Genomic DNA, 26,292 nt, shown 5'->3' with positions numbered 1-26,292 from the left:
ATGCAGAAGATCTCCTAGGTCTATTCAGTGCCAGTTTAGCAGCGAAAGCCCAGACTCTGTAATTTAACTGAAATTCCAGTGCACCTAGGAGATGAGCATTACTGTAGTCGAGCCTATTTAATATCACACTGCGCACAATCAGGGTTTTAGCAGTGGCAGGCAAAATAGAAAGGAGCTTCAGTAGGCCTTGGAGGGGCAAAAAGCATAGGCCAGCAACTTTGTTGATGTGGCACTCCATGGACAATTTGCTGTCAAATATGACCCTCAAATTGCGTACCGAGTCAGATTATATCAACTGTTCACTGGTCGCCTATGGCCAGAAATTGAAAACTCAGTTTTGTCCCCATTACATTTGAGGGAATTAGAATCTAGGCAAGGGACAAGGTAATTCTTACAATTATGGAAAGCATTCACAGCTGCCTGTTTATTGCTTTTAAAAGACAAAATTAGTAGTTGAGCAATCTGATATCATGGGCTTTAATAAGTAATTTGTCGCCTCATATATATATATTAACAAGGATTGGGCTAAGTGCCTAACCCTGGGGACTCCAATGTTTGACGGTCTTGAAATCAGAGCAGTACTGGGGGGGGGGGGGGGGGGGGGGGGGGGGGGGGACTGCAACCACCTGACATTGTTCCGACAGATAGGAGCACACTGAATGCAGGATAGTTCCACATACTCCGATCGAGGCAAGTCTCGTCAGGAGTATTTTGTGGTCAACTGCATCGAATACGGCCAAAAGATCAAGAAATATCAGGACTGCTGACCAGTCACCGTCTACTGATAACCTGAGTTGATCCATAGCTAGAAGTAAGGCAGAATCAATCTGGAGACCTGGCCTAAATCCAAACTATTCCTTCTCTAAATGCCAGGGTCAAATATCAAATGCAGCAGGGGGTTTGAAGCCTCTGGACTGGATATTCAAAATCACAAGCCATCCTGCTGGAGGGGGTGTTAACACTTTCCACGGGAGCAGGCATTGTTTCTGGCCTAGGACAGCGTGGGCTCACTAGCAGGTAGTCAGAAACTAGTCTATGGTGGTATGCTGGTCAAAACCAGTCAGCTAGCACACTAGATAGTGGTATGTTTTCAGGATACACTTCTAAGGTACCCTTCTGGGTGCATGTCATAATAAATCTTGCACTGGCAACAGTACAGATTTCTCAAAACAAGGTGTTTGATACCAAACACTATAGGTTTCAGTAAAGCCATCATGTAGCTGGGGGAACGTGTAATGACCAGTGTCCAGTACATATACTTAAGATGGCCTCCCTGTTCACTTGTACTATCTAGTAATGGAACAAGACAGCACCGGGGCATGTCTGCTCATGCAGATATGGCCTCACATGTAATATAATGCACTCTGTCAAAGGGCTACAATGTCTGCTGTAGGGGTGACATACATATATTACATGCAGTGACTTTGGCATGGCACACATTGAGTGTGCCGTGTCATCTTTTCACTCATGGTTTGCACCATGACACGATCTGCAAAGGCAGCATGCATAAAAATTTTATGGGGGGGCTCCCTTAGGGTGGTATAACACATGCAGCCCAGAGGGACACACTTTAGTACCCATGCCCCAACTGGCACAAATGGAGACTGCTTAGCAGAGACCCAGTAAACATTAGTCGAAAAACATCAGTACCTGTGGCAAAAAAAAAGGGGGGGGGGGGGGGGGGGGGGGGGTGTCAATGACAAAGAGGGACACTTTCCAACATTTGACACCCTTTCAGGAGGAAGCGCCAGCAGGTAACTCTGAATAATGAGTCAGAGAATTTGCGAGGCCAGCATCCAAGGACCTGTAGGAGCGTGGAGCAGATGGGCTGGGGGCTCAGCAAACAGTAACCTGACTGAATGGTGTCACTTAATTGCCCACCAAGCGGTTGGTTGCAGGTGAAAGGAAAGCAAGTACCTGTAGGTGGCATGCTGGTACACACTAATCCGTACATAGACAGCTGGGCTGTCTCAGGCAGCAGATTTATTCTTGGAGAACTGCCACCATCTTGTCAGAAACAGTAGAGGGACATGAGAAGTGATCAGATAGCCTCAGAAAGAGTCATCAGCCAGTATCTCACTCAGTTTGCAGCCACTAATACTCTTCATCAGTCACAAAGTACTCCACTCTGGGTGTTAGGGCTGATTTACTCACAGTTCAGCATAAAGAGCTTCCCAAAGCTCAAAGGATAGTATCCAACCTATGCACGTGCCAAGCAACACACCACATACTCTCCATCAACCTAACCCCATTTGAGTGTAATTCAAGGTTCAAAAAACCATCAATTTTCTACATAAGTTACTTTGTGGGGAAGGTTGCTTTTTAGATGCCTCCTGAGTAGTGAAGCCTTTTTGACATTCGGATAGCAGCTTCTTAGTCTTCTTTCAATCTGACTTTTTACAGCACTGAAAAGTTTATCAACCACAGGGACAATCTGCTTCCCAGTGTTAATCAGAGGTGGTTGATGCTTTTCTTGGGATGCACATGTGTCGGGGAAGGAATATGTAAGAGGAGTATACCAGATTGTACTTGTTTTAGCAATTGCTGTGGCACAATTATACAGAGAAGATATACGGAGGTTGAAAACAGAAGTAGTTTTCGGTACCATCATTATATGCAGGGTACCAAAAACATAAAAAATGGGAAAGAGTAAGGACACACAAGGATATGTAATGAATTTAATTCTTTTAGGTCTAACCTAGGTTTACCCAATAGCAGTATCAAAGTCAACCATCTCATTAATATGTATAGATTTACCAGCAACAATCTTAGGAGGGTCAGCTCATGGGAACATCCTAGCAATTTTCCTGTAACACGAGCATGTTTGTAAAGGTAGCCTAATTTTGATTGATCAGGCATCCCCATCCTATGTGATCAGCTCTGTGCTCTACAGCCTGTCTCATGCTCACAAGCCCCTGGCCACTCATCATCCCTCCTATCCTTGTTAATGGTAGATGTCCCTATACTGATTAAAGTTGCAACTAATTATATAGAGCACATTCTGCCATTTGCTCATAAACATTTAAACTGGTTAATACTTACTCATGAAAAAGTCCTTAAGCTCACTTTCATCAATGTCATGTGGTAAATTGCCAACAAAAAGCTGGTGACTGTCTGGATACCGAAATATGCGACGGTTGTCCAATTCACCTTGCTCCACATCACCTCGAGCTAAAATAATAAAAAATGATGCATATCATACATAAAAGGAGAATAACCTGAATAAGTTTGCTATAAACAGACATTTGAAGACATACAGGGACAAAGTTTAGTGAAAGTAGTGGCAAACACAAACAATTAATGAAATAGCCCACTAGTTAAGTCTTCCATCACTTTAGACAAGTTCTGCCTCTGTGCCTTTGTAAGCTTCTGTACCACCTTGCTTTAAAAACTAAACCCTTCAAGCTCAATCATGCCAGCCAACTGGAGGTGCTCCTTTCTTTGTTGGCTTCAGAGCTGGTATCTGTCAATGTAACACCGAAAGCGCACCCCCTGTTGAGTTAGCGGCAATCAACTACTTTCCGCAGGCTGCTATGTGGTGACTGGCAGCGAGTTGGAGTGGGATTTTTTCTAAGAAAACATACCAGTTTCCCTATGCCATCCCTTTTGAAACTGCCTTCTGGATCTCCCCTGTAAAACATAAGTTGACATAAAACGAGCTCCTGGACTTCATGTTTGAACGATGCATAGAATGAATGTATACATTTGTGTGTGTAAGATGGTAGTCTCTTTTGTGCGAAGCAAGCAACGTCTACCTCAAATATATGAGCCAGCACATATCCTCCCATGTATTCATCTTCCCATTAATCACCCGGGTTTTATAAAAAAATTGCTACCATATCCAAAAGCAGTGGCAAAGACTGAAGAGGTTGCATATTGGGTTTGATGTGAACTGAAATTTTAGGGTATGGAAGCTATAAAGGGAATATGGGTTAATACTTAGGCCCTGAAGCTGCCAAAACTTTTGGACTGTGTGTGTATGATAAAATGTACAATTCAACTCAATGTATTTTTCTTTCACAAAGTACACCAGTGACTGGTCAGTGATGCTACTAAGTTGGATTTATTGTGCTATACTGCAATAAAATTTCTATGATACACCACATATTGGAATAAATGGCAAATGCTCACTCGCTAACCAGAGAGTAAAGTGCCAGTCTCTAGGCTATAGTTACAGTGCACAAAAGTAGAGGGGCCCTGGGTGACTAGTGGTAAACATCCGCACACAGGGGAAGTCCCAGCTATCTAATCACCACTCGACCCCCATGACAAGGCTGCACAATGCTCTTAATATGTATACATTTTTGTTTTATGGTTGCTCCTCCATGAGATTGTCATCAAACCACAGGACAAAGACTTGGATGATGGACGATTAAAATAAACAAAAATAGAAAAAATTAACATTATGGAATACCCGCCGAACTTAAATTTTTCTTCACATCTCAACTAATAGGCCCCTTAGGAAAGAGCTAAATAAATAATAGTACGATTCAACAAAAGGTCTAAAATTGCATTATACCACTTGAGTGACCGTAAAACAGTTAGTTGCGGGTCCATGGATAGACATGTTACACTGGAATACACGTTAGAATTACTGTCATTCACGACTGGTACACAGCACAGAGACCGCACTCCTAGCAAATAAACACTAGGTCCACACCCTCCTCGACTGATTCGAAACTGCAACCCACATCCTACCAGACCTCTCAGCCACGTTCGATACGGTCTCCCACCAGACCAAAAGCACAAGACTCCACGACGCTGGCATCTGTGACAATGCCCTGGAATGGATCCGCTCGTTCCTCACTGGCCAAACACAAAAAGTCAGACTACCACTGTTCCACTCTGAATCTAGAGATCAACTGCGGAGTGCCCCAGGTCTACTCCCAGAGTCCCACTCTTCAACATCTACATGGCCCAGCTCGCAGCCATCGTCAGGAACCACGGACTCAACATCATCCCCTACGCTGACGAGACATAGCTGATTCTCTCCCTCACCACAAACCCAGAGTGGCCAAGAGCAACTTCCAGAATGGGATAAAGGCTGTTGCCACTTCGATAAAGGACAGCTGCTTCAAGCTCAGCTCAAAGATGTCCGAAGTCCTCATGGTGGCCTGCAGCACTAGAGAACCCCTGCCCCACAGACCACGCACTAAACCTCTGCATCATTCTGGACGCCTTGCTCACCATGAACCACCAGATCACCACAGTCTCATCATCCTGCTTCCACAAGCTATGCTTGCTTAAGGGGATCTTCAGGAGTTCAGAAAGACGGTCACCCACGCACTCATCAGCAGCAGACTGTACTACGGCAACTCTACGCGGTCATCAGCCAGAAACTCTTCAATAAACTCTAGAGGATGCAGAACACCTCCGCCAGACTCATCCTGAACATCTCACGCAGCAGCCATGCAACTGGTCAGCTGAGAGACCTCCATTGGCTCCCAGTCAACAAAAGAATCAGCTTCAAGCTTCACACACACCTACAAAGACCTAAAAGACACAGGACCTGCATACCTCAACCACAGCCTCTCATTCCACGCACCCACCAGAAACCTCTGCTCCGCCCAACTGGCCGGGCCACGGTTCCATGCATCTGCAAGACCATGGCTGGAGGAAAATCCTTCTCCTACCTCGCAGCAAAGATATAGAACACCCTTCTTCTCTGCCTCAGGCAATCACCGCCACTGCCTCAATTCAGGAAGGAGCGCAAGACCTGGCTCTGACTAAACCGCAGTGCCCTCGACAGACAGCCAATATTAAGGGGACAATAGTAATAAAACACTCGAACAAGACCAGTATAGGGAGCCAAAACTTTAACAGCTGAGCATTAGAAATCAAGTACGTAAAGTTAAACTAAATCCCCATGCTGAGGACTTGCATATAGTAATAACAAACTCATCTGTCACAGATGAAAAGCCTAGAGTATTCTTCCATCATAGTGACTCCAATACCTCTTACTCAGATTCTGAAATTAGATCCTCAATTCCAACTCTGAATGCCGAAATCCACAACTCTTCAACTAGTAACACTAATCACACAAGATGGAGCGATCAAAACAGTACAATTAAACTAGTAATGTTTCATAGTGTGCATAATTGTAAATAGCTTTTAGGTAATATCGATCAGTTTAGGATAACTGTAGGAAGCTGGCTCTTTATATGATACCCTATAAGTGTCTATACCGTGCAGAGAGTCAAGAGATTCCCTCAGAAGACTTCAGGGCTCAATGTAAATCCAAAGTGCTCAATTTGTGATAGTGTGGGCGAGTAGCCTTAGGTCTAATACAGAGAAGTGTAAGATATTTGCTATGCACACAGTTATTAATAAATGAAATAGGACTCAAAAAGGAGGTCGACACCAATTTTATAAAAAATAAACTTCGTTCAAGATTTATTTAAAGATCAAGAAATATGTAAAAAAGGTAAGTGCGTTTTTCATAAGAAATATTTTTCACTTTGAAAAGTGGACACCGTAATTTTCAGTTCAGCAATGTTAATCTAGTGAAGGAAAACGAGAATGCGGTTTTGCAGGCAAGTATACAACTAGGTCTTGGTTTTTAGGACGAAGAATCAGCACCAGGAAAGGTTCAGGGAAGTAGCAAACCTGCACCTCCAGTGGCAAAGTGGTTTCCGAGTACAGGCTTCAATTTTGGAATTTGGAGCTAATGTTAGTCAATGGAGGAAAGGGGGTTATCAAAGAGATGCTGCTCACAGGTGAGCAACATAGTTAGGTAAGTCTCCAGGGGTTAAGGTATGACTGGGGGCCACAAGGCAGCAAATGTACACCCTCAGGGGCACAGGGGCCGCTGGGTGCAGAGTACAAACGCAGATTTGGGAGCCCAATTAAAACCAATAGGGCAGATCGGCTTTGAAGAAAGGATGCAGGCTTAGGCCAGGAGGCCAGACGAAGAAAACCCACAGCTGCCAGGTAAGTAGACATGCTAGGGGGCGTAGCTCCCCAAGGCCAAAAGGCTTCCGTTGGAGGGTTGTTCCTAGGCGTAAGAAATAGCTTACTGGCAGGTCGGTGGGAGTCCGAGTTGAGGCTGTAAGCGCGGAGGTTGAGTCCCGCAGGGGTCAGCAAACTGTGGACCCTTGGCTCATAAGTGCTGGGGAACCTTCACTGGATCAGTGGGTCACTTGGACTCTGGCTGTGGGCATCGGGTGCAAAGGAGGGTCCGGTGGTGGTTTCGCAGTTCATTGGGGCAGAGGCCTTTAAAGTTGGTTTCTTCCGGACAGGCCCACTGTCCATGGGAGATCATGGTCTTTGTTGAAGGCAGGCTCCCAAGGCTTTAGAGGTTGCTGAGTTGCAGGATGGGTCGTCTTTTGGCACATGTTCAACAAGGGCTGCAGACAGAAACCAAGTCAGTTGGTGTCTGCAGTCTTCTCTGCTTATGCAACACAGTAGTGTCCAGTTCTTCTTAGGTTATCAGGAATCTGATTTCAGGGTCAGGGGGTAACTAAATAGTAGATTTAGGGTTGTTACAGGGGAGTGACAGGTAGGAACCAAGGGTCTCTCACTTGCGAGTGTCTACACCCACTATTATGCCATCCTCCTGGGTGAGGGGGGGCATAGCCCTAGCCCTGATCTTCAAGATGGTGGGTACTGAAAAATGTGCTTCACTTCGCCTCCAGCACTTGAGGGGTGGAGTTTATTTATTTATTTAGAAAGTTTTATATAGCGCGAACACGATCTTTGCAGATATCAGAGCGCTTTACAATGGCACGGGGGTGATAGTCAAGGTACATGTGCATAGTTACTTAGTTGAGGTAGATAGGTACAAGGTGCATAGTTACATAGGTAAGTCAAAAAACAAACAGGAGGTAGGTCGCAGGTGAGGTAATGTCTGTACAAGGTGCATAGTCAAACAGTTGCGCCAATAATATAAAAGTACAAAAGTGAGCATATACTTGTTTAAGCGTGCTTAATGTGTTTTAGGAGATAACATAAAGGTGTGCATAGTTGAGGTAGGTGAGTGCAGGATGTATAGTCACACAGGTGCCTCAGTAGTACAAAAGTAGGGATAGTTGAGGTGGTGTAGGTACGGTGTGCTAAGTCAGACAGGTGCGTCAACAACATAACAATATACAGAGGGGGAACGTATACAATCAAATAAGTCATAATACAAGTAGTATAAGTAGACCGAGGGGTCCAAGGCAGATAATTACGGAGCGGATTCATGAGAAAATACCGAGTAATAGATCATGTGTATTTAGCCATGAGGATCGCTTTTACTTCTTTCTTAAACAGTTTGTTGGAGGAGATGAGCCTGGTTTCAGGAGGGAGTGAGTTCCAGATCCTGGCTGCCATTCCTGAAAAGGAGCGTTTATAGGTTTTTTCCTTCCGGAATCTTCGAGGTTTCAGCAAAAGATTGCTTGTGCTTCTAGTAATTCTAGAGCCACCTGAGATTGTCAGCTTTTGAGTGAGGTAGGCAGGTGAGTTCATGTGTACAGCCTTGTGAGTCATGCAGGCGATTTTCAGATGTATTCTGGCTTCAAAAGGTAGCCAGTTCAAGGATTTAAAGTCAGGGGAAATATGCGAGTGCTTTTTTGAGCCAGTGATGAGTCTCGCTGCAGTTAGTGAAGGGAGGCACACCTCCTATTCTCACTTAGGATTTGCCGCCGGTTCTCTCGCCAAAAGTGGTGGTTTGAATCAGAGGCTGCCATCTGATGCTAGCAGCATGGGCTTGTGTTGAATTACAAAGGCGACAAGGCCTTTGAAGCTTCCCTCTCAAGCACTGTGCTCATTCTGGGGGAGGTGGTGTGACATCTTCGCTTAGGATGGGCTTAGTTTCTGGCCTCAAAGCAGGGGCTCTCGACTCAGGGGTCCAGAAACATGTCTGGTAGTGGCAGGCTGCCTGCAGCCAGTCGAGACCACATCAGGGTTTGTAGGTTTTCAGCAGGTACCTCTGAAGTGTCCTCTGGGTACATGTTTCAATAAATCCCACGCTAGCATCAGTGTAGGAGTACTGAGAGGAGTTTGGTACCAAACACTCCTGGGTTCAGTGCTGTGGCACTCAAGTTGTCGAGTTTCCAGTCCATGTACCCTCTATGGCTTCACTGGCACTTACAATATTAAGAATAGACTTAAATATCGTAGGGGCATATCTACTCATGTAGTTATGCCCACACCTGGGATATAGTGCAGCATGCCTTCGGGCTTGTAAGAACTGCTGGAGGGGGTAACTTACCTATACGTATTCAGTGCTGCTTGGCACACAGGCAGTCTGCCATGTCAACTTTGTCGCTTTTCTCTGCACTTAGGAATGCATGCAGTTTGCATGGCCTTAGTGGGGACTTGCAGTGGATCTGAAGTTGCCAACTGTGGTACAGTTTTTAGGAAAGGAGCTCTGGCACAAAGGACCTGGCTGGCAGGGACCCTGTGCACTTTCAATCGAAACCACATCATTTTCCAGGCAAAAAGTAAGGGGGTTAATGTCAAAAAAGGCACTCTCACAATAACTGAGATAGGTGTTTTTACAGCAAAAGATTTAAAAATTAACACTTGCAACAAGTATATGTAATTATCAAAGTTCTGCCCAAGATTATCCTGCCCTGGAGTGCCGCGTCATTTGTGGAAAAAATTATTTTGGGGTAAGGATCCGACCCAAATGCTGAGCACCCGCTGGTAAGCGCTCGAAACGTAAACAGGATCACATTGTGGCATGTATATATATATATATATATATATATATATATATATATATATATATATATATATATATATATATATATATATATATATATATATATATATATATATATATATATATATATATATATATAAAACACAAACTGAGAATGGTTGCTCACTGCACTGAAAACAAAATTTAATGTGAAAGGAACAAGAATGTTTTAATTGTGTTTGCAATACTGAATTCAAAATAATGTGGTAGAAAACAAATACATTCTCTTAAAGACATGGAGGTTAGAATGTTTTGAAGTAGAACATTATGTTCTAACCCAACCAGCTGGGGAAAAAATTAACATAGCTGAGCAAGAGGAGACAAAACATTTTAACTTCATGCTGGATGTTTTAGGAGTCAAAGTAGGACAGTGTGTGAGCCGGGAATTAAAATAGTTATGCTAGACGCTCAATTGGGAGAACATAGGGAGAAACCTTTTAATGTCATGCATACAACCGGGCAAAAATAACTCTTATAAAAGATATTTGAAAATGGTAATCTCATTCATTAAGTGAAGGTAAAAGAACAAGGAAAATAGCTCGTAGTAAGTTTTAAAAACAAAAATACACAAAACTCTATAAATCATATTAGATATGCCAATCAAGAGAATGCATGGCTTATAACAATATCAAAAATCTGTTAGAAGGGTAAAAAGAATAAGTTACTGTGAGAAAGTGCCATCTTTCTTGCATTGGTATGCCCCCACTTTATGCTGAACTGCTGATGTGCTTTGACTGAGTGCGCCCTGAGCTCTTGCCAACCAGGTGCCCAGGGCCTGTGTTCCTTCCCTAAACCGGTGTTAAAACTAAACCCCAATTGGCATCTCTGGCCATCTGTCAGCCCCTAGTAAGTGGCCCCCTAGGTACCCAGGGCATGGTGACCAGAGAAGACCCCTAATGGCTGCAGCACTTATTGTGCCACCCTTAGGAACCCTGCACCCTGACACCCGCACACTGCCTTTGCAGGCTGAGTGTCTAAGTGCAGAACTAAACAGTCGACATGGCACACATCCCTGTGTGCCATGCCCACAAAACCCACTGCCCAGGCATACCTCAGTCACCCCTCTAGCTGCGTGCCCCATGTTAGCGGTGTGGGCACAGGTGCATGAATCCTGTGCCCCTACAGTACCCAGGGCCATTCCTGGGCACTGTAAGTGCAGTGATGCCATTAAGAGTATATGGTACTGGGAGGTTGTCATTACGAACTCCACAGCACCATAATGGCTACACTGAATACTGACAAGTTCGAAATCAAACTCCTCAGCACATTAAACCTGCACTGATGCCAGTGTGGGATTTAATGTAAAATGCACAAGAAGGCATCTTAGAGATGCCCCCTGAAAACCTAACCTACAATCCACGTCTGGACTGAGAGGCTGCCTAGGCTGCCACACAGCAGACATGTTGCTGAACCCCTGTGTGGAGAGCCCCCACCGCTTTCCTGGGCCTGCAACAATGCACATCCTGGGCGAGGTGCTAGGTCTCCTCCCCCAGGATGGGCAGGGGGATGCTTCAAAAGTCTGCCGCCCTTATGAGCTTCTCCAGACTACTTGCTGTACTCAGCAACTGACCCACACTCTGGCGGGAAGACTGGCGGGAAACCCTATGTCAGGAAGGGGGGAATGCCAGCCTGTTCAAACCCCACCCTTCAGGTGGGAGAGGCGAGATGAAGCACAACCCTGGGCTCCGGCCATCTTGGAGATGGGGAGCCCTGCCCAATCACAGCTAGGCTTCTGCCGCCCTCCCACAGGAGAGGAGCAGACTAGGGGTTGTAACCACCCCAGGACCGGGGCTTATGGTCCCTGCCCTTGCCCTACCTGTAACGCCCCTAAAATCAGTATTTAGGGGCACCCTGAACCTTCCTTCCTCAGATCCCGATAAGAAAAGAAGAAAGATCAAGAAGACCCGCCATGCAGCTGCTAACAGGATGACACCAACTGACTTGGCCCCGGCCCTACCGGTCTGTCGACCCCAGAACCTGCCCCTGCTAAATCCCGGTGACTCCTGCCAACAGCAACTTTGGAAAACCAAGACGACCTGCCTGCCTTGACCCTCTCCAAGACTGGGATTCCCCAGAGCAGAGGCTCTGCTCCAACAACCATACCCATGCTGCCCGCTAGGAACCGCCAATCGAGCCCACTCTGAACCCGCCGAGCTCGGCCCGTGCAACCCAAGACCACAAAGATGTCCCCCCGGTGACTGGGATCCGAAGTCCAGTGCCCAAAGACCCTCCTAGACGGCCAGACGACGCCTGCAGCCTCAGAACCAGGGGGCCCTCCTTCCGCTTCCAGCGGAGGCGAAGATTTCCCGTCACCCAAAGATACCCCTGCACCCGGCGGCCCAAGGCCCCCTGTGCACTCCTTTGGGGTACTTAACTCTTCTCTAAGAGCCAAACTTACCTCTTGAAGTGGTGGTTGCACCTGAAGAATCTCCGTCACCGAGCCTGCAGCCTTTGTTCACTTTGTAACTTTCCCATTGGATAACATTGAGCACTCGACTGCTCAAACGAACTCTGCACCCAGCCGCCCGAGTGCCGCTGGAAGTGCAACTACTACCCTACTCTACTTCCCCACTTGCCCAGAGTAAGTGACCAGGAGCTCAGCTCCCACAGCCACGTGGCCTGCCTGCTTGCATCCACCAACCAAAGGCCCCCTACCTCCATTGGATTGTATTGGGCCTACTCTCTCTGCACCCGGATGCCTCAGTGTCGCTGAGGGTGTAACAACTGTACCTTTCCGACCCTGGGAGACCCAGAGTCTATGCCCAGAACCTTAACCTTACCAGTCGAGTACTCATCTGAAAGCCGATAACTCACTTTCCTTCCACAGGCTAACATCGACTGGTTTTCACAGAAATTTCTTTTAAGTGTGGAGTTTTGAAACTTTAAAATATTCCTCTAAAATCAGTCGAATAACCATTTCCGAAATACTCACCTAGGATCAGGAGAGAAGCCAGTGCTGTACTTTCTAGTTCAGTACTGAGCCACAAAAGTAATCTTAACTGTACTTACCACTTACCTGCATTTTCTTTCATAGGAAACCATTGGCTGTTTTTCTCTGAAATTTCTTCTAAGTGTCGAAATTTGCAAATTACAAATATTATTTAAAAATCGTAACTACTGAAACGTAAATACTTACCTGTTTTAGGTAGAGGTCCCAGTGCTGAACCTAGGAGTCCAGTACTGGATTACAACAGTTAAACCCACAATTGACTTAATAGGACAAATGGATAGATTACGATCCTTTTATTCATTTTACAATAAAGATTTTTTTATTTAGGAAATGTATAGTAAACAAGCATTTTACCCTATATGCTGCGCACAGGCCTAGGGCTTCAAGGTTTAGTCATATACAGGTTTTCCTCAGTCTGTAAATCACTTTTTTTCAAATCTGTATCCTTTTAAGATTTGGGGTGCGGATTGTGAAGTGGTTTCTCTAAAAGAGATTTGGTAGAACTAGTAAAGCATTGGCCAATGGTACTTTAATGTCAAAAAACAAAACGCACGGAATTTTACAAGTACCAAAGTCACTTTTACTGCATGGTACAAGAATGTCCTCTGCTTGGTGGCATATTAGTGTGCGGTGCGACAAGCAGGAGTGGCTGCGCCTCATCCAGTGGGGTGGTCCAAAATCAGAGTACAGCATTTGAAGAACTACTGGTCAGATACCTGTAGCAGATTGATCCCGCTAAATTTCCGAAGCCTTTGTTGTTTTTGCTTGAAAACGTTTCAAACTTACAAAACAGAAAGGGACTTTTTTTTTATCAGCGATGCTGGAGCTTTTTAGGGGGCCAAATCTTAAATTCAATCTGGCAGTCTGGTATGTTTTGCGGTAGGCCCCTTGGCGCTATTGTTCCAGAGCAAAAGTATTCAAACATTTCCAAACTTTTTTGTTGTGCACAAGCAACTATAAGAGTACACTTTTAAGTACCCCAGGACCTCGGAGGCAAACAGAATCTCAGGCAAACACCAGAAAAGTCCAGTGCAAGTTACAGTTGCCAATTGTCAGTTGGAAATTGTAGGAAGGCCTGTTGTAGGTTGTGTTCCTGTATCCACATGGGTCAACCAACGGAATTTAAAGCCCACCTCTTTGTCCTAGTCCTTCAGAGTGTCTCTCAAGTCAGACAGCTTCTGTTCTTCTGCAGGTCCGAAAAGTGTTCTGATGGGGTGCCACCTTCATGCCTATTACTAGCTAGAAGGTGCAATTCAAGCATGTAAATATATGAAAGATCCAATGCTGGAGAAGGGTTGTGTGCATTGTAGGTTTCAATAATCCCAGAACTAAAGTCACCACAAGTTTGTTTTCAGACTATGAGTTAAGGGTCTGAGAAATTGTTGAAGACTCACAGCCAAAAATGTAATCTTTTTGAGTATGTCTCAACTGTTATTAACTATGGACAGTTATTGCGTCTTGCCAAGGAAATTCATGATTGGGACGAGAATGGCTTCTTCGTTCAGTAGGTAAACCTACCCATTAAGGTATCTAAGGTAGATGGTGAAAATTAATCTCTCTTCACAAAGGAGTCAGAGGCATCTGTCTTGGTCTCTCAGAAGTAAAGGGGTTCTTGCAAAAACCTGCTGGTAAGCAAATCTAACTCACCTATGCTTCCATCTCAGTTTTGTCCTGTTTTAGTAATCTGGCACGGTAGGAGTGATCTTTTTTTCCAGCTTTCGTCTTACAAACTTTTTTTTTTTACTGAGATGCCTCAACTTAGGTTCTCATCTGTCAACCTATTCTCATCTGTCAACCATTTAAGTCAAGGAGTGGAGGTAATAGGCACCTGTGTAGGAAGACTTCGCACATCAGTAGATTGTATAGCTTAGAGTGAAAAACCTTTGTGAACGCAGAGGAAGTATCGGCAAATCACCTGCAACTGGGATGGGAAGAGATTTCACAGCCCATTTCAAAGGCAAAGGTTTTGCCTGGTCTGGCAGACCTGTCAAGATTCTAATATGCTGAACTGGATACTGGATTATAATCCAAACATTTATCACTGCCCCAAATTCCCCCACGACAGCAGAAGATATTAAAAGTGACCTTCCCAGAGAAGCTGTGTCTCAATGTTTAACTGTCTCTCAATAGAGAGGTTTATTATTACGAAAAGTATGTTTTAATATGTTTTCACATGAAATAATACCATACAGAGTGTTCCAGGAATCCCAAATGTGTAGCGATATTCCACTGGCCCTGGACAGGAGGGACAATCCAATGACTGAGAAATGGGATACTGCCCAAGAAACGGACAAAGGAACCCCTGAAAATCTCTTTGGAGACCAGAAAATCAGTATCAATTTCACTGAGTGGAATTAAAGATATTTTGAAATTCTTAGGAAAGTATGGATTATGAAGGAGAAATATTCATTTGCATATGATTTCAAGGACTGGTTAGGCACTGGGTCTGTTCATAGACGTTAGCTTAGCAGAACACTGATCCAACGTTAAAGAACAGAATCTTTAATTATACTCACCACCAAATATGAATAGAATCAACTTTGCAGAAATGATCCGTTCTAGTATAACAATTCAGTTTTTAGAGCAGTCATCCCACAACTAAGATGTCTCACCAGTTCATGTGATAAACAGAGAAACTAGTGTACAAGCTTTTTTGGTTTTTATAGCGGAGATTTTAACCAATGCAGCATGGACCTCGCAGTGATGGGAGGATAATTAACATAATTCACAACATACAGATAGCAGTGTACTCAAGTTAAATAACAGAAGATAGGCCACGTTCGGAAGACTGAACAAAAACATGACATTTGCAGTGTCAACGCATGAAATTAATGAAGCAGACCTTTTGCAGAACAGGGCTTTATCCAGTACACAGCTGATACATGATACCAAACAGCAAACTCTTAAGAAAAGTGCAGGCATATTTTGTAAAGTTGACAGCTACTTTCAAAATTATATTAGGATTATAAAAGGAAAGTAGTTTGAACTGTGCTGTCAGTAAAAGCGCCTGTGCCCCAGAGTTAAACTACCTTTCTGATCAGATAGACAATGCAGAAAAAAACAGTGTCTGCAATTCCTTCAAATGTTTGTGTTTATATTTAAGAGAATTTTACCTGGTCGCGGTCCTCTAGGTGGAAAATTTGGTCGCTCACGGGGACGCTGATCCCGCATCCGAGGAGACTGCAACTGAGTTTCAGGTTTATTTTCAACTCTTTGCTGAAACAGGAGGAAAACAGCCAAAGAAATAACAGTTTTAACAAAGGAGACAAATTGTGAAATGCATTACTAGGAAAACAACTTGACAAAGTGGAAATCATTGCAATAGCAACAAGAAGCATTTATAGGAATGTCCCTTTGATTACTAAGCATTTTAAGAATGCTTCTGTCCACATGCCAGTGCCATTCAGCTTAAGGACCTGCTTCTAGAAAATACAGTTCCAAGTAAGAGAAAAATTCATAGTAGAAAAAAAAGGGTCAAATGGCAGTTAAGGTGTTTTTTTTCCAAAGAAAAACATTGAGAACAATTAATTCAGAAAATGTTTGGGCCAGCCGCTTCATTCAAATCAAAACAAATTTTTAATTGAGAATAAACAGCTTCATGTGATGGCTCTATACAATGCCATGGCCTAAATCGGCATGTTTTAAAAATATATATTTTGAAAATAACAGGTCCCGAATGTGCTTTAAAGATGAACGTTACTTGATTTGGCTACCCTCCCCTCCATCAAGGAACGGTTATACATTCAAAACTTTTTTTAAAAAAAAGTTAAGTAAAACGTAACAGCTATCAAATGATGCCCAAAGTGTTGAAGTCTGGGGTGTGCCTACTTTTTTTGCATTCTGTGATAGGCAGGCATGCACCAGACCAGTGTGAGCTTTGAAATAGCCCGAAACATTTTAGGCAGGATTTCCGTAGGGCAACAAATGTGTACAGTTAACTACAACTTAATTTTGATACAGCTTTAAGCAATTTTCAAAGAAGAAAATCTAATGCGTTCACAGATCGATTACCTGTGAGGCTGGTGCTTTAACAACATGGGGCGGAATTCCAGAGGAAGGAACTGTACCACTAGGAGGCAGGTTTTTACTGGTCACTGAAGCCCAGGAGAAAGCCTGCAGGAAATGCAACAAACCTAGGCTACTAATCATGACAAACCATATCCCTAAAGGGAAACTAATCTTCCAAACAATTACACTGTTTATATGTACTACGATAAGTAGTTGTAATAATATAGTAAATTGCTAAATATTGGCTGTAACAATATTTTTTGAATTACTGGCTTTTTGCATTACTTCTCTAGCAACAATTTAAAATGATCAAATAAGTTCAACAATACAGCCTGATCAGTATGAAGCAGTGATAAAATAAGCTGCAGACAATGTAGAAATATGCCATCATTTGGTGTTTAATATGCATTGTGTGTCAATTCTTTTTAACACATCAACATAAATCAAATTAGCAAAATTAAAGTTCTTTTGCTAAGCAATTAAGAGGGATGCTTCTACAACAAAAGTACTGCAAAATAAATTTGAGTTATCAAACAAGTTGCCATTTTTCTACTCTTAAGTCTGCAACACTACACAGTCAAACACATTGCTGAAGACTTGATGCTGATCACCAACAGTAGCATTTTGAACAATGACATTCATTTTTAACAGTGTTTAATGAATAACCATCCCACTTTCCCCACAAAAGTAGCTTTACTAGAAAGGTTTATACTTGCAGCCTCAACATCAGTTCGATATGTATGTCCAAATTTAAACCAGAAAACGAACTATAAAGAACTAAGGAAAATAATCAACTTATTAAAGGGAAAGGGCCGTCAAGGTTTCTACATAATATGCATCTGTCCAAATGAAAAAATATAATATCAGTGTGCTGTTAAGCTAGCTGCAATGTACAAGTGTTCTCAGAAACATTCATAACTTGAATTAAAAATATGTTGCTCTTACTTCCTAACCCCTAACGTTGTGCATCATTCATTCATTTCCAACATATGTCCCAAAAAGCGCCATTCTCTTAACATTTACACCATGGTCAGGAAAAGAACCTATTATTTCATTAAAACTACCTAAACATAAGACTCCAAATAACAGCAAAACATCTATGATACTTCCAAGCAAATGTACCCTATTGCAGTGTAAAAGAAATAGGACGGCGAATGGTGAGGAAGATCAAACTAATTACTTACTTGTAAATGGTTTTGCTGCTTGACATTACATTCACACGCTGTGCCCCATCAGCAATCTAGTGGCTGGAGTCAAAATTGATGTCATTTAATAAGTGGGGGTGGGCGGTTAAAGTTAGGGTTTCTGCAGCGCACATAATTCCGTTTATATATACATACATATCTACTCACACACATTATATTCACTGAAAAATCCCAAGGCTAAAGGGTGTTGCGTGAAAAGGTCAGTTTAAAACACTTTTAAACAAATAAAAACTATTGATATTCACCACTTATGACTCACTTTACCCCTGTGGCAGGCTCACATGCTATGGTCCGGGAAGTCAACCGCTGGGGAATAGCGGTTTTATAGCCAACACCGGAGAAAGCAGGGAAAGAGAACAAAAAAGTCTGCTCCCAGCGGGCGGGAGAATTCTTAAAACAAATACAAAGTCTGCTCCCAGCAGGCAGGAGTTTTAAGAATTCACCTACCCGCTGGGAGCAGACTTTTGTTCTGTTTTCCAGCCAGCGTAGTCAATGTCATCAATGTTATAAATGATGTCATAGAACATGTCATAAGTGATGTAATATGTGAGGTCATAAGCGGTGCATGTCGAGGGCACAAGTTATAGGGAGCTCTGTTAACTAGAACTGGGTAAGTTCTGCGGTTTAGTTCAAAACAATGTGGTCACTGAAAAATTCACCTTACTACATTACTTTAACTTTAGTTTTTTTCAATGAAAAAGATATATATATCTGTACAGGATGGTAAGGGATTTGTAGTGTTTCAGGGATGGGTAAGACATAGGATAAAGCATTTTTAGGGTTTGGGGTAAGGTTATTGGGTTGTACGGGTGTTTTTAGGGTTTAGGAACGGGTAGTTTATAGGGTGGTAAGGGAATTTTTAGTGTTATGGAGTAGCTAGGGGCATAGGGTGGTAAGGGTATTTTTTAAGGTATAGAGGTGGTTAGTAGTAAAGGGTGATGATGTCGTTTTTAGGGCGAGCCTTGACAGCGCTTGCACGGTCTGTTCTAAACGAGTTTTATATACTTTGTGGGCTTACAGCCCACCGACAGCTTTTCATTTGTTTCTTCCAGTATCCTTTCAAAAGGCTTGCAAATGATTAATCTTCCCTTAATGTCCCTCCTTATCCAGTGTTGCTCCCTCACACGGAGCATGGCCCTTCTACTTGTAGCCTTTCACTCGTGTGCATTTAGGCTTGGTTCTGCGCACTATTTTTTTCTTTTGTTTCTGCATGTGTTTCAGGAAGGTACAGTTTTCTTCCTATGTCGTGTTGTTGCGAGGTGTCTGACAGCATGGGATGGCTCTCTGTTCGCACAGCTGCTCCCCCTGTCTCAGCATGCAAAAGTCTGAAAACAGGCCTGTATATCTTATTCTTACCTTGCTTTTATTTTTATTAGCTGGCAGCACTCCATCTGCAGCTAATCTGTCTTCTTTCCTTATTGGCACTCTGGGGGGGGGGGGGCATGGCTGCTTAGTTTACATTCTTCGAGCAGCCTGGAAATCTCCTCCCTTTGCTTTCCAGTCTCTTTCATTTTAACCAAGTCGTTGGGATCAGCACAAGCGTTTTTGAGCCGGAGGCTATGTTTTCCTCTCTGTGGTCACTTTTAAAAGGAGGCTTGCTGTTGCACTTGGAGCTGTCTACTTATTCCAACCTATGAGTTCATATCACCATTGTGGGCACTATACTTTCAAGGGACAGTTTTCTGACATATATTTTAGCTCCCAATTCTCTTTTTGTCTGTGTGTCTCACCAGGGGAGAGCGCATGGGAAGTTGATCTTTCGTTTCTCCCAAAACAAGCTGGGTTGATATTTCTATTGAATTATCAGCACTGTTGAGTTTTGTACACCGGGACCCTGGATTTCTGGAATATGTAATTTCATTACTGGTCTTAGACTTTCAATTGGAGTTTTGAATGCGGCCCATTGGGTATTTGAATTTTTTTACGGTTTGTCTTTTAACACACTGTCATTAAGTGTTTATTATTGCAATTGTGGCTTTCAATGTTTTCTTTTTCAGCCTTGAGAAAGTCGAATGGGAGGAAATGTGTTTTGGCTGCATGGACAATTTAACTTTTCATGGGATTGTTTGCTCGAAATAGATATATGTTCTTGTAAAGTTGTGCAGTGTTTTGCAATATTTTTCGTACTTTCCTTGGGGGGGGGGGGTAGGGGGGGGGGGGGTAATTCCCACAGCAGGATCGCTGCTACTCCTTTTGTTCGCTCAGCGCTTGATCTTTAAATAGCACAGCTGTCTGTGCAGAAAGCCTAGCTTCCCTTCCATCCGACTGACAGCGAAAACCTTATTTGTTGAACCGAATTTATTTAAGCAAGCTAAAATCATTTACCAAATGTAATTATACCAAGTTACATTATCATTTTAACCCCCGAATGATGACATCCAGTCATTAGAATGTACAAAGACCAAAAACGAGGCAAACTGGGACACATTCAAACTATACAACCAGTATAAGATCGCCAAAACGCTGGCAGAAATTAAACCTAACAACCACTATCAAGACCCTCTTCCCGGAAAATGTGTAAGAGATATCAGCCACGTTTTGGTTCCAATATGGACCAAAATAATAAACGCATCTCTATCTCAAGGGATTCTCCCTGACTGCTTGAAGACAGGACAAGTGGTTCCCATAATCAAAAAGCCTACAGCGGACGCAACAGATCCGAATAACTTCCGCCCAGTTTCTAACATCCCTCTTCTGGCCAAACTAATCGAGAAATGTGTGCAAGAGCAACTAAGCCAACACATCACCAAATTCTCCCTACTAGACGACTGCCAATCAGGATTCAGAGCAGGACATAGCACGGAAACGGCTATACTACATATTGTGGACGACGCGCTACAAGCCCTAGACCAAAATCGAGCATGTCTACTGATTCTCCTGGACCTGTCATCTGCATTTGACACGGTAAATCACGAAGCCTTACTGACCAGACTTCGAGATAGGATGGGACTAACTGGAAATGTGCTGAATTGGTTCGACTCCTTCTTACGGAACAGGACACAAAGATTTCTGGTCAATCATTCTACCTCATCTCCAAGTCCTAACATAATAGGAGTCCCACAAGGATCGACACTTTCTCCAGACCTGCTTAACCTATATGTTGAACCCCTGACAGAAATTCTCCGCGAATCACAGATATCCTACCACATGTACGCGGATGATACGCAAATTTACATAAAGATAGCCTCCATTGAAGACATTGATCGGATGAACAAGTCCTTAGGAAGAGCGCTGCAATGGTTATCCACCAACCACCTGAAGCTAAATGCTCACAAAACAGAGTTCCTACTAATTTCGCCACCAAGGTGCCAGTCAGAAATAAGGGAATGGACCAAACAAGTGACTGCACTAAACTGCACCCCAACATTAGTAGAATCAGCTAAATCGCTTGGTATCACCCTAAACGAGAACCTTGACATGAAAGTTCACATTAATGCAATGGCTAACAGTGCCCGCTTCCACCTTAACTACTTAAGGAAAATGAAACCCTACATCTCGGAAATTGATCTAAAGTTAGCTATCCAATCTCTTGTTATCTCTAGGATTGAATACGGCTGCTCCACCTTAGCAGGGCTACCAAAAATGTCAACAGCTCCGCTAAAAGCCTGCCTCAATGCAGCGGCAAGACTGATCACAGGATCAAGGAAATATGATCATATTTCCCCTCACTTGAAAGCATTAAACTGGCTACCTTATGAAGCCAGAATCCAAATGAAGTTAGCATGTATAACCCACAAAGCGCTTCACTGCAACACTCCTAGATATCTAGCCAAGAAAATTAAGATTTCTGGAGGTGACAGACCTGCCCGGAGTGCCGTTGGTCTACTATTGCGGCCAGCCAGATTCCGAAAGAAAAAGACTTACGACCGAGCATTCTCTGGAGCGGCCCCTAGAATCTGGAACTCTCTTCCTCCATGCATCAGGAAAATTCGCAATATTGCATCATTTACGCGGGAAGTGAAGAGCTTCATGATGAGCAAATACCTTGCTTAGATAAGCTGCCCCGACTTTGAGCTGCTCTCAGAAGGAGAAGCTCTAACTGGAATATTATCAAAGCTATTTGGTGACTCAAGACTTGAGATTTATATAAGATGCAGAGATATTCGTATCTTATGACCTTAAGTGCAATGGGATAACATATCTAGCCTGGGTACATGGCATATGATATAAACTTAGCCGTACCCCACATCTTAATACGAATTGCATGGTACCTGGGCTTCGCTTATATACTATCTCTCATACTCATTTCCATACTATCTACCTCATAACGGTTCTGTTTTTAGAAAAGGTTAACCTTTGTTAAGCCAAAACTTTACCTTTGCCTACATCACCTTGGCCAGGAATATGGGCATATGATATAAGCTTAGCCTTATCACACCTATTAAGGCGATTTGCACATGTATTGGTTTGCATATATACTGTTCACATAATTGTATTTATCCTATTATATACCTCTTATATGTTTGTTTCCTATAATGTAATCACTTGTGTTGGTTATCTATTCTGATGTTAAGCGCTCTGATACCCACGGGTCTTGTTCGCGCTATATAAAACTCTACAATAAATAAATAAATAAATAAATAAAACTCTAGAACAGGTATATTAGTGGTATATTAGTCAAGTAGGACGAGAATTTGATACATTGTTATCAAGTTTTTTTCTGCAAAATAATTTTTTTTATATGCTGCTAATTTCTATGCTTTTGAACTCCTGGTTCTTCTAGGCCGCTCTGTAGTAATCTGATCTCTGTCAATTCCACTTAGCCTCACATCTCTTTCTCGCTTTCCATTACAGACGAGCACTAGCATCTATGATTAAATCCCATTTTTGTTTTGCTCATAACTTTTGCATCACATTCAAATATGCACCATGCAGCACTGTTAAAGCTAATTTTATGGGGGAAGGGAAGGGGATGGGGGGGGGGATCTAAGCCTGAAGAAATTACAGGACCAACTGGCCCGTGAAGACAACCATTCAACTCCACATTATTCAACACAATTAAATGCCACATAATTCCACAACGCACTAACAAACACTGCAAAATTCCACAGCACACATTTAAACGTCTCATAATTCCATGCCACACAATTAATTACATATAATTCCACTCCACATTATTCCATGTCACACAACTACAATCCTAAAAATTCAACTTCACGTTTCCACTTCACGCCACATCAATGCACCTTACATAATACCACTCCTTGTAGCTTAACACCACTCCAAAACAAATAATTACAATCCACGCAACACAATTTAACTGCAGATAATTCCACTCCACAATTCCACTATTTACGCTCAACTTAACACATGGCTACACTCTGTAGGAAAATGCCCTTTTTGACGTGATCACCTCCACTTTTTGCCCGGTATTCAATGCAATTTTGACTAAAAGTGCACTGGGTTCCTGCTAACCAAGACACTGTGCCAAGTCTCTTTGCCTAAACTGTACAATTGTTTCCCCAATTGGCAAAACTTTTAGCACCCACTGTAATTACCTAGTAAATGGTACCCTTGGTACCTAGGGCATGAATTACTAAAGAGGGCATTAAGCGTAGCAGCACGGATGCCACCCCGAGGGTTTTATCGACTTCTGGAAGGCCTTCGGCAGTGTGATTCGCCCCAAACTGTGGGAAAAATTGGCAAAATGGGGCATCCCTCAGACCTTACTGAAAGCTCTCATAGCGCTACACACAGATACCTGGGTGAAAATACGACTAACCTCGAGATGGACATCAACCAATAAAATCTTTACCAACAGAGGCCTAAAACAAGGATGTATCCTTGCCCCCCTACTTTTCAACCTGTATCTTGCATACCTCAATGAATGGCTAGCCGGATGTCGAGCTTTCCCCCCTCGAATCAAACTAACAAAAATCCAAATCTTGCAGTATGCGGACGACACCATCTTACTCGATAAAACCCAGGTGGGCCTTCAAAGATTTGACTCCCTCGTGCAGTACTGAACATCAATATATTGGATATTAACATCGCCAAAACAAAAGTGATGACAGTCTCATCCTCGAAAACAAGAAAGAGCACTTGGTTTATCGAGGGAAAGCACTTGAATCAGTCTCTGCCTACAAATACTTGGGTGTTTGGATAGATCACAAGGGGAGACCGACTGCGCACAACCGCAATGCAGAGTGTCGCCCGCAGCTTGGAGGGGGCTTTCATTAGAACACAGAGAGCCCTTCACTCTCCTGATCTCGCCCCACTAATACGACTGATAGGCGCAAAACTTCTGCAGACAATAGCTTTCGGTGCTACAACCTACAAAGACAAAATGTCCACCTGTCTAGATAGAGCCCAGTCAGCATGCTTTCGTAGAGTGTTTCTACTACTAAACTCGACCTCTCATGCTCCAATCCGAATGGAATTTTCTTTGTCCTCTCAAAACTTGGTCATGAGCGCAAGATTTATTGCTTACAGTCTAAAAACAAAACTAGATCGCCCCCATACTCTAAAGGGCACCATATGGTCATTGCTCTCCAATCCGGATACATCTTGGAACAAATATTTGTCATACTGCTTAGAATCACTAAAGGCCCAAGATATATGGTCAGCTTTGCTGCACATAGAGGAGACATCCAAACTTAAACATTACCGCTCTACCTCTCATTGCCAATGAAACCACATGTCAAGCACCAATTAGTGAGGTTTCGGTTCTGCCTAATTCCACTAATGGCATATAAGTTCGGACAAGGATATAAGAAAGCAATTCCTACACAATAACGTTTCCGCAACCTAGAGGAAGAAAATCTCATTCACATCCTGTGCATTGCCTTACGGGTCTTCTGGCTTCATCTGATCTGGATCTCAACATTAGGACATGTCGTGAAGCCATAGAACTGTGTAGAAGGGGAGATTCACCTCTGATGGCCACTCGTTTTGTAAAATTTATGTGAGGAATTAATAGCTTATTACCTCCGGGTGTCCAAGAATGATCTCTAATCTCTAAAATTAACTGCCCCCTTATTTTTCGATATGCTTACAGTTTTTTACTTTTGATTAATGCCTGTACAAATTGCAATGATTTTAATTATGCAAATAAAATACGTACTTACTTACCACCCCAAGGGACCACTCACCAAGCGCATGCAAGACTCCCATTGCAGGCTGCGAGTTCTGGTGCAGACAAAAGTGAAAACATGACATGTCACACATCACTGTGTGCCATGTCACCGAACACTGCATGTGAGGTTTGTAAGTCGCGCCTACAGCAGGCCCGACAGCCCTAAGGCAGGGTGCTGAAAATCACCTGTAAGGTCATACCTGCATGAGCAGATATGCCCCAGGTACTGGTGAATCCTATTACTGCAAGTGCAAATGGACAGGGAAGCCATTTTAAAGCATGTGCTGGACACTGGTGAAAACTAGTTTCCCAGATACATGATTGCTTCACTGAAAATAGCAATGTTTGGAATCAAACATTTCATATTGATAAACCCAAACTTATTCCAGTAATGGGTTTACCAATACCTGCACCCAGAGGGCACATTAGAGGTGCCCCAGAAAATCTACCAGCCTCTAATGTGCTTGCAGTCTGGTTTCTGCCAGCCAACCACTCGAGATACTGTTCAGACTTCCTAGGGTGGTAGCATCTGCTCTCAGGAGACCCAGAACAAAAGCCAGTCCGGTAAGGTGGTTTAACACCCCCCTCCCACAGGATGCCTGCTTATCAGGGGTCCCGAAGGGCTTGTAGAATGTATTGTGTCCCTCTAAGAGACCCCTCACCAAACCCATGCAGACTGCACGGCACACAGCCCTGTGTGCCATGCCTGCAGATACTACATGCAGTATACATAAATCACCCCCTAGAGCCGGCCTTGCATGCCTAAAGCAGGGGGGTGCACTATACTACATGTGTGGACATACTTGCCTGAGTTGATATGCCTCTGTGCTGAACAGTTCAATTCCTGCCAGTGGAAGTGAACTGGGAAGCCATTTTAAGTATGTGCTGGACACTGATTAAAAATGAGTTTGCTAGCTACATGATAACTACACTGAAACTAAAGAAGTTTGGTAACCATTGTGTATTAATAAATCCAGACTGATTCAAGTGATTGATTTATTAATGCATGCATCCAGAGGGCACCTTAGAGGAGTTTCTCTCTAACAACCTCCCCCCCCCCCATCCCAAGGCAGGGAGCTTCAAAGAGCCCACAACCTTTTGTATTTGAATCTGGCTTCCCTCAGGTGAGAGAATGCCAACTGCAGTTCCCGTCCTGAAAGAAGATGGACCCTGAAGATGTGCAAGAACAGAGGAGCAGCAAATAACCTGGCGCCAACCCTGCCGGCTGGGCGTGAAAATAGCGCTAAAGTAGTCTACCTGCAGCTCATGTCCTCCAAAAGCCTGGGAGGCCCGCCAGCACTTCACCAAAGACCCAGGAACTCCCGTAGAGCAACGGAGCTGCTTCCCTGCATCCTGCACTGCACTCCAA

The 26,292-nt window shown here is 43.3% G+C and overlaps 1 protein-coding gene across 4 annotated transcripts in view; it reads right to left on the bottom strand.

Moving 5' to 3' along the window:
• G3BP2 (G3BP stress granule assembly factor 2) overlaps nucleotides 1-26,292 on the bottom strand; it is a 235,108-nt gene that overhangs the window by 37,566 nt on the left and 171,250 nt on the right. For 2 of the 4 annotated variants that reach the window (XM_086961510.1, XM_086961509.1), the window contains exons 8-10: nucleotides 16,647-16,748; nucleotides 15,749-15,851; nucleotides 3,043-3,171 (exon numbers count right to left, since the gene is read on the bottom strand). In XM_086961510.1, the coding sequence (XP_086817636.1) occupies nucleotides 3,043-3,171; nucleotides 15,749-15,851; nucleotides 16,647-16,748 (334 nt within the window). The remainder of the gene's footprint in view (nucleotides 1-3,042; nucleotides 3,172-15,748; nucleotides 15,852-16,646; nucleotides 16,749-26,292) is intronic. The other 2 variants (XM_086961512.1, XM_086961511.1) reach the window with 1 other exon arrangement.

Source organism: Lissotriton vulgaris, chromosome 3_1, assembly GCF_964263255.1.
Source record: "Lissotriton vulgaris chromosome 3_1, aLisVul1.2, whole genome shotgun sequence".
Lineage (NCBI taxonomy): Eukaryota > Metazoa > Chordata > Amphibia > Caudata > Salamandridae > Lissotriton > Lissotriton vulgaris.
This window is presented reverse-complemented; position numbering and strand designations above follow the sequence as displayed.